At 45.1% G+C, this 11,989-nt stretch overlaps 1 protein-coding gene across 1 annotated transcript in view; it reads left to right on the forward strand.

Moving 5' to 3' along the window:
• LOC107569086 (receptor-type tyrosine-protein phosphatase S-like) overlaps positions 1 to 11,989 on the forward strand; it is a 93,144-nt gene that overhangs the window by 42,049 nt on the left and 39,106 nt on the right. Inside the window, exons 9-15 of the mRNA XM_016255082.1 lie at positions 1,475 to 1,744; positions 2,477 to 3,058; positions 3,908 to 4,044; positions 4,790 to 4,934; positions 8,787 to 9,065; positions 10,532 to 10,725; positions 11,575 to 11,601. Of these exons, the coding sequence (XP_016110568.1) occupies positions 1,475 to 1,744; positions 2,477 to 3,058; positions 3,908 to 4,044; positions 4,790 to 4,934; positions 8,787 to 9,065; positions 10,532 to 10,725; positions 11,575 to 11,601 (1,634 nt within the window). The remainder of the gene's footprint in view (positions 1 to 1,474; positions 1,745 to 2,476; positions 3,059 to 3,907; positions 4,045 to 4,789; positions 4,935 to 8,786; positions 9,066 to 10,531; positions 10,726 to 11,574; positions 11,602 to 11,989) is intronic.

Here is an 11,989-nt window from a genome sequence, read left to right on the forward strand (position 1 = left end):
TCTCCCCCTCCCTCTCTCTCTCTCTCTCTCTCTCTCTCTCTCATGCATTTCATCTCTGTTTCTGGATGCGGGGTTGGCAGCGCTCCACGTTAACTCAGTGGATTAGCATAACTTCCATCGTTTCTCACATTTGCTCGCCGTCTCTTTTATTTATTTATTTATTTCCGCAGTCAGATGTAGATCTTCCAGGAGTAAACACAGTATTTCCCTGCGGAGCGTTAGATTCTGCTGCAGAAGAATCTGATTTGTCCTAGAATATCGCAGCAGACACACACACACACACACACACACACACACACTCACACACACACTCACTCACACACACACACACACACACTCGCACGCACGCACACACGCTGCTTACACACATTTTCAAAACTTTACACACAAATCCAAGAATTGCACGCAAAATGCCTCTCATCTTTTGCAAAATGAAGCGCTGCATTCAAAATATCACAAACACGTCTCAAAAGCAAACATTTGCAAACAGCTTTGCCATAATATTAATTCCTGTTAGATTTTAGTGCGTTACATAGAGAATAGTGTGTTGTGTTTTGCAAAATGAAATTGAAAACCGAGTCAAAGATCCAGTATTAGTGTCTGGTTTTGCAGATTTGGTGTGTTTCTGCTGTTTGAGTGTCAGCTTTCAGAAACTGTGTGACGAGTGAAGGTTATTTGTGTAAGCAGCTGAAAAAAAACTGTAACAGGGTTCTGTCTCAATGTAGCAAAACCAGTTGAGAAGCACTGGACTAGTTTTATGGCCTTTTTGTAGCATGCTCCAAGCCGCTAGTTAACATATTGACTAGTAGGTGCAGAAATGATTCACGGCTGTTAGGTTTGCGTGTGTGTGTGTGTTTAGCGGTCTCCCTCGATGCTGTCGTGTCGTGTTCAGGCATGCAGGTGACCCATGCAGCTCTCGAACGAAACCAGCCCCTTTCCCAGCGCGGGTCTATAGAGCCGATATCTGCAGCCATTGATCACAGAGCTTGAAAAGGCTTCATTGGTCGCTCTCCGTCGTCCCTGAGGGCAGCAGCATCTCATTTAGGTTTCTAAAGGCTTATGGGAAGCGGACCGAAATCGAGCTCGTTCAGACAGAGCGGGTTTTAATAAATATGCATCATTACAGTTTCTCTGCCTCCCAGCTGAGCTCAGAATGAGAACAGAGAAGCGTCTGCGTTAAACGCCTGTGTTTTTCATCCTCGCAGAAATGTCTGTGAACGTAACGAGGACGATGGAGAGATGCGCCTGTAGAAATGGGCGAAAACACGGCTTTGACCTTTAGCTCGAATTCAGATTCTCCGGCTCCTTACACAGTATTATTCCGTTCCATCTGCTAGCCAGCGCTTATATTTAGCAACTTGTCCTTTTAGCTGTAATGATGCATTGCCAGCTTGAATATGAGTCTTTCACCAGAACGTTCATTTTCTGTCATTGTTACCTGGTCCTCCTCTGTTTCCTTGTGTTTGTGCTCCAGTTCGGCGCGTTCCCCCTCGCTTCACCATCCCTCCCGTGAGCCACGAGATCATGCCAGGCGGCAGCGTGAACATCACCTGCGTCGCGGTCGGCTCTCCGATGCCCTACGTGAAGTGGATGCTGAATTCTGAGGACCTGACGCCGGAGGAAGAGATGCCCGTGGGACGAAACGTTCTGGAGCTGAACGGCGTGCGCGAGTCGGCCAACTACACCTGCGTCGCCATGAGCAGCCTGGGAATCATTGAGTCCGTGGCACAAGTTATTGTTAAGTGTAAGGAAAGGTCATTTAAACTCGTGGTTTCAATCTAGGTTGCGCTTTATTCACTAGCCATTCATGTCATTTTCAATGTGTGCTGTATGTAAAATTAGCTTTAGTTGAACCTTTACCTTGGCTTTAGCTGAAAAAAAAAAAGATTCTTAATGCACACAAACGTCCCAGATTACTGAGTGCCCTGTTGTTTACCTCCTTTTTTTATATATATATTTAAAATATTTCTTTATTTGTGAAAAATACTGTAATAATCAAGACGTTGTCATCTAAAGTAAAAGTATGTTTATTATACACATTTATTAATTCATTTTGAAATTATTTTAAATTTCTTAAATATTAATAATATTAAAAAATATATATATATATATGTGTGTGTCCCTGCAGCACAAAAGCAGTGTTAAGTCGCTGGGGGATATTTGTAGCAATAGCCAACAATACATTGTATGGGTCACAATTATGTTATTGACTTACAAATTTGCAAATCTTCCCCAAAAGTAAATTGAAGCAAAAGCATGAGTTTCCAGACATTCTGTAAGCGGCCCATATTGATCTCTAGATATCTTGTTTGTTTAACCTAGAAAACCTTGAAATATCCTGCTTTTCAGACCCTTAATTTCTGGTGTATCCTCCTGTAGAGTTCAGAAGAGATCTCAACAATCTCTCAAACTTAACTGTGAATCTCCTGAGGAATGATCAACCTTTGAGCAGTGCACTTTTCTGCTCTCTTTGCAGCTTTGCCCAGAGCTCCTGGCACCCCTGTCGTCACGGAGACGACCCCCACCAGCATCACCATCACCTGGGACTCCGGTAACCCCGACCCTGTTTCCTATTACATCATCCAGTACCGTGCCAAATCCCCAGACAGCAAGTACGAGACGGTGGACTCCATCACCACCACCCGCTACAGCATCGGCGGCCTGTACCCCAACACCGAGTACGAGATCCGCGTGTCCGCCGTCAACACCATCGGTCAGGGGACACCCAGCAACAAAGTGGAAGCTCGGACCGGAGAGCAAGCGCCCGCCAGCCCGCCGCGGAACATCCAGGCGCGCATCTTATCACAGAACGCAGTGATGGTGCGCTGGGACGAGCCGGAGGAGCCCAACGGCTTGATCAAGGGCTACCGAGTTTATTACACCATGGACCCTTCGCAGCCGATGAGCAACTGGCAGATCCACAACGTTCAGGACAGCATGATAACGGCCATCCACAGCCTCGTGCCGTCCGAGACGTACACCATCCGTGTGCTGGCGTTTACGTCCGTGGGAGATGGGCCCTTCTCTGACCCCGTCCACGTCAAAGTCAGACCTGGAGGTGAGTTGTAGAGAAACAGTCGATTGAGGAAATACACTCCTGCAGATCAAATGTGCTGTCACGTTAGCTGAAAAAGAGAAGTCAGATCCATTGTCAATAATATAGAGATGCATGAAGCACTGCTCACAAAGAAGTAAGTTTCAAACCAAGCATATTTCTGTTCATTGGCTGGCTGAATCCCAGTTTGAGCTGAATCAAGTGATCACACAGATTCTTATTGGAATGAATGGATTTCACCCCAGAGAAACCATAAATGTGACCACACCTTAACACGTTCCTGTGATCATACACATCCATATGCAACTCTCAGTGAAGCCCACCTATGGGCATTAAACTAGTACTGTCAGAATTTACTAAAGATGTGAAGAATTAGCACTGAAAAGGCATGGACAGTTATTTTTAAACCTGACCTTATTGAATATCCATTTGTAGGAGTTTCCCTTTCAGACTCAAAATTTCAATCAAAATTTATGGGAGTAGAGTATTAAAATGCGATTTACTAACGTTTGCGGCATAATGTCTTAAACTATTTTGTGCCTGTGTTGTAAGTAGATCACCCGCACCTGATGAGTATCGGCTCTGCTTATTTGCGACTACGCTAATTTGTGCTGTGCTTGGTATATTGCGTTGGTCGATATGTAAATGAGATGTTGCGTCTGTGTTCTTTAATTTGCACATTGACAGTAAATCACCCGCAGAAATTTCCACACCCATTGTCGCTGTTTTGGAATTGCGCTCTTGCACTAATTTTGCCCGTTTAGTAAAACTGGCCCTTTGTGTCACTCCATTAATGAATGATGTGCTCTATTTTAAAGCAGGTTTATAATGCGTTCCTGATCTGCATTTCAGTTCCTGGGCAGCCAGGGAAGTTCCAGGTGGGTAAAGTGACCGACACCAACGTCGAGTTAACCTGGGTACCTGCTTACTCCAAAGAGCCCGTGAAAGCTTACGAACTCATCTACAAAGCTCCAGAGCTCGGCATTCAGGTGAGAATGTGCTCCACTAATGGCGCTTTTCCACTGCATGGTACGGCTTGGTACGGTTCACTTTTTGGGGGTTTTCCACTGGGTACAGTACCTGGTACCTGGTACTTTTTTTAGTACCACCTCGGTTGGGGTTCCAAGTGAACCGTACCGTTACCAAAACGTGACGTGTAAACTCTGCAGATCACGGATTGGCCAGAGAGAATCGTCACTACCTGCGTCACTGAACTAGTGCCACAAACACAAAAGAACCGCTAGATTTAAATCAGCACAGCCAGCGAAGGATCGAACGCAACTGTTTTGAACAAGCGCACCTTTTTTTAACAACCAAAAAGTTTTGTTGTCTGTTGAGGAAGAACAGACGTTCCTCTCATTGATAGCAGAGGAGCGGATCCAGCGAGAGCTTGATGGGGCGACGCGGAATGAAAACGTTTTTTTAGGAGTCGTGGTAGTAGAGGCGGCGCAACTACAATGACATGTGAATAATCCCACCCACTCTAAAGCGGTACTGAACTGCAGTGGAAACGCAAACCGTGCCGTGCCGAGCCGAGTCGTACCACGCAGTGGAAAAGCGCCATAAGAAACACTTTTGGCCTTCAAATCATAGGCCGGGGGGGCAAAGTGGGGGCACCCTCTAGCTCCGACCCTGATTGTTCAAATATTGAAAAATTGCAAGTCACTTTGGATAAAAGCATCTGCTAAATGCATAAATGTAAACAAAAGAGTCTTTGATCTTTCAAACAAACAGGAGAAGAGGAATTTTGAGCCCAGAACATCGTATGTGGTGGAGGGTCTGCGCGCCAACACTGAGTACACCTTCTCTCTGGCTGCCGTTTCCAATAAAGGCATCGGCGCGTTCACCAACGAGATCAATCAACGCACGGCACAAGCAAGTATGTGTGAGACCCCTTAAAAAGACTTTGCTGTTACCGTATTTCACCTGACAGTCTGTTTTCTTACGGTGTACGTCACAGTAACATCTCTCTGCACCAAACCTCCCTCGGTTTCTCCATCCACAGCTGCAGTCAATGCCTTCTGCTGTTGTCTGTGACTCTTGATTGGTTTTGATGGTTTTGTTGGTCTGGATGGGAAGGGGGCGGGGCTGGTGTAGAGTATGAATCCCCCTGATTGGATGTTTAATCTGTAGTTTCTCAGTCATCATTTTCAGAGTGAAAACAGAAGAGAAACGCAATCTTGGCTGCCAGTGCACAGGGCACAAAAGTGGTTGAATTCCCCCCAAATCTGTTTATTCATCTTTCCCCCTCCATCCATCCATCTGTCTGTCCATCTATGTGTCATTGTGAAGTGCATTGGTGTGTGAGATGTATATGTCCACAAGTATTTCCAGTAGATGATTGAAAAACAAGCAGAAGTTAAAGCCACCACCAGATTGGATGGGATTTGTGTTTTCAGTTTCTGCCCTTTTACCTCTTTCTTTCGTCTTTTCCTCCTTTAGTTTAATGTCTTTTCAGCTCAGGACCCAGTGAAGTGATCGTAACTCCAGCAGTGTGTGTGATGTTGTGTCTGTGCTGATGATGAAGTGCTCCTCTTAGGTGTCATGCAGCTCTTCAGTACTGCTGGTAAAGCTTGTGTTTTCCAGGACGGTTAACGGTAAGTGAGGATGACGAACCATCGCCGCGGTCCATAAGACTCTTCTCATTATTCCACTAAACCATCCTGATAGCCGGATCTGTGAATGGAACTGCGTCTGATCGAGCTTGACTGAGTCTGGATATCAAACACAGTCCTGCAGTGTTGAACTTTGACACTCTGATGAACTTCCTTTGATTGCAGACAAACGGTATGAATTGAAGTTGTTCTGTTGTGTTCTGGGCTGTTTTAGTTGAGCTGCACAAACAGCATATGGTCACCAAACAGCTCAGAGTAATGGCAGTGAGAGAGGTTAATGGTGTGCTTTTGTTATATTTGTGTGCTTTGGGGGCTTTTCACCAGTTTACCATATTACAGGTTGTGAGGTTGAGCTCTGATCCGCTTCAGGTGGTTAGAGGCGGTTGCTAGGGTTTTATTAGGGGTTTGGGAACAGTTGCTAGGGTTTTGTGGTTGCTAGGGTGTTGTGGGTGGTTATGCATGGTTGCTAGGGTGTTATTAGGGGTTTGGGAACAGTTGCTAGCGTTTTGTGGTTGCTAGGGTGTTGTGGGTGTTTATGCATGGTTGCTAGGGTGTTATTAGGTGTTTGGGAACAGTTGCTAGGGTGTTGTGGTGACTAGGGTGTTATTAGGGGTTTGGGAACAGTTGCTAGCATTTGTGGTTGCTAGAGTGTTGTGGGTGTTTATGCATGGTTGCTAGGGTGTTATTAGGGGTTTGGGAACAGTTGCTAGGGTGTTGTGGGTGGTTATACATGGTCGCTAAGGTGTTATTAGCGGTTTGGGAACAGTTGCCAGGGTGTTGTAATCATTAGGGTGTGATTAGGGGTTTAGGAACAGTTGTTAGGGTTTTGTGGATGCTAGGGTGTTGTGGGTGGTTATACATGGCCACTAGGGTGTTATTAGAGGTTTGAGAATAGTTGCTAGGGTGTTGCGGTCGCTAGGGTGTTATTAAGCGTTTGGGAACAGTTGCTATGGCGTTGTGGTCGCTAGAGTGTTATTAGGTGTATGGGAACAGTTGCTAGGATGTTGTGGTCACTAGGGTGTTATTAGGGGTTTGGGAACAGTTGCTAGGGTTTTGTGGTTACTAGGGTGTTGTGGGTGGTTATACTTGGTCGCTAGGGTGTTATTAGGGGTTTGAGAATAGTTGCTAGGGTGTTACGGTCGCTAGGGTGTTGTTTGGGGTTTAGAAACAGTTGCTTGGGTGTTGCAGTCGCTAGGGTGTTATTAGGTGTTTGGGAACAGTTGTTAGGGTGTTGCGGTCACTAGGGTGTTATTAGGCATTTGGGAACAGTTGCTAGGGTGTTATTAGGGTTTGTGAGTGGTTGCTAAGGGGTGTCTGTGGTTATAAGTGGTTGCTAGGGTGTTGTGGATAGTTTCTAGGGTACTCTGGGTCATTGCCAAGCTGTTGCTATGCGTTTTCTCAGGTGTTCTGAGCAGATGTTGGTGTGTTGTTATGTGGTTGCCAGGGTGTTCTTGTCTGTGGGGTTTTCAGCTGTTCTCTGGTCCAGCATGTTGCTGTAGCGTCAGTTGTGAGTCTGTAGGTTGTGCTGAAGTTCTGAGCATCTCACCGAGGCTCCAGCACAAACGCACATGAGCCCAATTATCCTCGCACTTCCTCTGACATTGGTGCAGATAACAGTTTTTGAAAGCAATTACACAGCCGCAGGTCATTTTTACATGTCGTATTCTATAAAGATAATTTAATTATTCCAAGTCAGTTTAATTATTGTGTTACACGAGCGTGTGTGTGCAGAGAACAGGGGCCGGTCGTGGGGTCCGTGGAGCCAAATGCGGCGAGAACCTTATCACTTTGATTTTGAGAACGTCTCGGATCCCTTGTTATTTTTAATAACTCTCTCAGCTCTCATTGTGCCGTTCGTCTGGAAAGGTTTCAGTCAATTACACTGACGGAGACCAAAGCCCCACATTAACCGCAGTATTAATGACAGAGAATACCCACAATTATATACGCTCATTTTCGGCCGACACTTCAGCTCAGAAAAAAATGCTTAAGGCAACTGTGTGTGTGTGTGTGTGAGTCAGTGTAATGTGTGTGTGTGATGGTAAGAAGGTCCGTATGCCGTACGCAGGAGCAGGTATGTACTCTACATCATCAGCTTCTCTTCACACGTTTTCCAGACTGATTCCTTATTTTCTAGTTTCTGTTGTTTTGTTCTCATTAGATCTGCATCCAGTCGAGTTTTTGTGATTTCTTTTGCTTTAGCGCTCACAACCGCTCGAGTACAAACGTCAGAATGATTGGGATCAGAGTCAGTGCAGCGATGCTCTGCTTTCACCAGATGCTTTCTGACATTACAGGGTTATTAAAACAAAGCTGTAACTTTGTCGTCAGGCAGATTTACATTTATTCATTTAGCAGACGCTTTTATCTGATGTCTGTTGAGTGATCAGAAACTTGAGGAAGACAAATGCTATTCATCCTGATTATTCACTATAAGAGTAGGAGGTGAAGTGTGTGGATCTCATGCATAACATGTATTGTTCTTATATGTATGTTCACACACAGAAGATCTTTTAGAGTGTTGGTTTTACGAAACCCAGCTTATACACAGAGCTGCAGAACCTCGTCAGATTTCTAATTAAAGGAGGAACTTTGTAAACAGAAACTCCTCCGTAACCCCGATGGGTTTCAGTCGGACCGTCTGTCACCATCTGGTCAGGAATTCTGATCCTGGACCGAAGCGTCGCTCCATCCATCAAGCGTGTTTCCATGGCAACAGCGCTGCTATCGGTTACAGGCTCGGCGGTGCTTTAATTAGGTTGTTTGTTCTGGTCAATATGTTGATCGGATGCTTGTTTCGTGACAGACAGGCGCTTTATTCCTCCATCGCTGCATCACAACACATCTTTCATTTCATTTTGCTTCATTCTTCCTTTGTTTGCATCATTTATCTCTCAAGTTGAATGTAATTCGAGCCTCATAATTAGTTTTATTGATCTGTTTCCATCTACACTATTTTTGCAGCCTGTGAATCTCATCCTCTGTGTTCGTCTTTATGTTGTATTGATTTATTTTGCTTCATTTCTGTTTCTTTACCCTCCTCCACCTTCCTCAATGATCTTTCCTTACTGTGTTTTATTTTCGACTCTTTTCCGCTCCTCCGCTCTTCCTGTCAGAGCCCTCGGTTCCCCCGCGCGATCTCCGCTGCTCCGCCGCTGGCTCCACCTCGCTGTCGGTGAGCTGGGCCCCGGCCGTGGAGGAGCCGCTGGGGTACGAGGTGCGGTACGGGAGCGGTGGTGAGTCCCCGCAGACGCTGCGTCTGGAGCCGGGCACGGGCCGGGCGCTGCTGACGGGCCTGCGGCGCTGGAGTCGGTACCGCGTGACTGTGGCGGCGATCACGGCACAGGGCGGCGGACCGGAGAGCGCGGCTGTAGAGTGCAGAACGGATGAAGATGGTAAAATCTCATATCAGTGGTCCAGCATTAGATCCCTCTTCTTCAGGTCTGTTTAGGTTCTTCAGGTGGTTCTTTGGAGATCTTGATGTTTTGTTAAAGGTTCTTCAGATCAGCCTTTTGGCTTCTGAGTTCTTTAAGGTTGTGTTCACACTTGGCACACTGCAAAACATTATTTTCTCACATAGTATTTTTGTCATGTTTTCCAGCACAAATATCTAAACATTTACTTAAAGCAAAATGACTTAAGGGACTAAGTCTTGTTTTCTGAAAAACATGCATCAATAAAAACAGAGTTTTTGCTTCAACCAGCAAAAAACATCTGCCAGTGGGCTCAGAAAAATAAGCTTGTTTTCCCTGTGGATAAAGTTAAGCACTGACAGATGTTTGTTTTTGTTTTAAGCCCAAACTCACTTCAATTTGGTTGAAAATTACAAGTAATAAGCTATTTTCTGTCCTGTTTTAACCCTCCTCATCAGAACGCTGTTTGGATAGGCGTGGAGGATTGTAGAGTCGGAAGTAAACACCCACTGCTGTGATTGGCTAACAGTTGTGTATGATTGACAGTCTACATCTTTCACAGATGGACGCTGCTGTGATTTAGGTTAAAAACACATAAATACTCACATCAAACTGTTTAACAGACAAAGCAGTAGTGATCACGTCATGAAAACAGTTACACTTGTGTTGCGACATTACAGTCAGATCCAGTAGTCGACAGCATCGTCTATTAGTTTCAGTCTTTCTGAAAATCCCACGTTGAATTGTGCTTTGTTTGTAAACGAATCCGCTGTAAAATGAAGTGAACAAAGGAGTTCTCACTGACGCGGTCTGGAACTTCATTAAAAATAAAGTTCATCCACTCTTTTCTAACGTTGGGATCTGAAGGAAGGCGATGTTTTTACACAACTTGGCACTGCACAGTGTCTTGTCGTCTTCGGAGCATCTTTATCATTTAGTTTCTGTGTAGACCCGCGTTCGCCTCTCTCCTAAACACTACATGTGCGAATCAGTGGGCGGGGCTAAACAGGCAGCGATGTAGAAGCAGGCGTTAATCTTCTGCAGAGGCGGGGTTTATCCACACTATTACATCATAGAGTAGAACATTCCACAAGCTGTAGTTTTGGCTGACTGCCTTCAGTATAAGCTGGTTTAGACTAATGACAAAGATTTGAGTTCTGAAACTTACAGCATGTTTTTATAGTACAATGACCTCTTATATGTCAAAAGATCAAGGGAATTTTGGTTTCTCAGTTCATGACCCCTTTAAGCCGTTTATCATTGACAGTGTAACTGCTGAGCAAACCTGAATTAAATGTGTCATTGTTGGTCTGGACCAAGAGAACTACACTGAACTACAAGTGTGAACACACCCTAAAGCTGCCGTGTGAGGATGTTTTGTACTGGTTCTTTGAAGGTTCTGCAGTGACGTCAGACTAGGCTGTGTGTGTGTGTGTGTGTGTGCGCAGTGCCCAGAGCTCCGCCCCGTCAGGTGGAAGTCCAGCCCATCAACAGCACGTCTGTTAAAGTGTCGTGGCGCACCGTGTTTCCAGGGCAACGGAACGGGCAGATCCGTGGTTACCAGGTTCACTATGCGCGCATGGAGCACGGGGAGTCGCTAGGCCTGCCGCGCATCAAAGACATGATGCTGGACGATGAGCAGGTGAGGTCATGACCCCGCAGACCGCGCCGCACCCTCAGCAATATATGACCATTATTCAACCTTGATTTGCTTTTCTGGTAAAGACTTACGATTCGTTAGCCACTATAGGTAAGTAAAAGAATAGCAAAGCACAATATAATGTTTATGATAATGATGATAAATTAAAACAATGTGATCGTTAAAAATAAAGGTAAAATAACTGGAATCGACTGGCACATTCAAGTTACAAATGACCTCATCTAAGATGATATATGGTGAGGTTTTGTTGCTTTTGGGTCTTTATTCATTCATGTTTTCAGTCAACATAAAATGTAAAATTGATCTTATTTCCTTTCTTAATACGTGTTCCTCATCTTCCTGTGATCGTCTCATCAGCAGCCGTTATTCTGAATTACGCTTCTGATGCAGATCCACACTCACATTCTGATATGAAACACACTTTCACATCAGTCCAGCAGGAGAAAATCACGGCCTGACCTATATTTATTTCTCATTCAATATCTCGTTTTGCTCAGAAATGCATCACATGACAGAAGTGAAATGGGTCATGGATGCAGTTTCGTAAAACTTTCAAGCTTTTTACACGATACTGGCCAAAACTGCTTTCAAAATAACAATAAATGCTATGTATTATTTATACTGCCTGTACAGAATCAGTCTGATCTGAATGAACAGACACTGAATGAATCTCACTCTGCGTCTCACTTCATCTCTTCTCTTGCTCACTGCTCGTCCATTCTGTCCTTTCACTAAATGAATCTCACCCTCTTCTCCTCCTCCTACGCGCCGCCTGGTCATCACTGATTCTCTCACATCTCTGTGCGTGTCGTCCTGCTGCCGTGCCTTTAGAGGGACACGGATGAGACGGCGCAATACGTGAGTATGAACTTCAGCTTTATGTTCAGAGCAGCTTATGAAAGCACAGCTGAGACAGAAAGATTGCAAAGCCCATCAGAGCCGCTGGATCTGAACCGCTTCACTGCATGAGTGTGTGTGTGCTTTCATAGAGCCACTCGAACACAGATCACAGCCTGAGAAGTATATTAAACCAAAACATTGCTGGAGAGAATGAACGAATGAATGAGGCAGTAACATATAATCAGAGCAAGTGTCAGGTCGGAGATCAACACTCAGAGAGCAGTGCTTAAGTTTACATTGACGTTTCTGGCGCTGAATGACTTGAGACTTAGACTGTGTGTGTGTGTGTGCGCGTGTGTGTGTGTGCGCGTGTGTGTGTGTGCGCGTGTGAGTGTGTGTGTGTGTG

Source organism: Sinocyclocheilus grahami, unplaced genomic scaffold (genome assembly GCF_001515645.1).
Source record: "Sinocyclocheilus grahami isolate Dianchi unplaced genomic scaffold, SAMN03320097.WGS_v1.1 scaffold1310.1, whole genome shotgun sequence".
NCBI classification, from domain to species: Eukaryota; Metazoa; Chordata; class Actinopteri; order Cypriniformes; family Cyprinidae; genus Sinocyclocheilus; species Sinocyclocheilus grahami.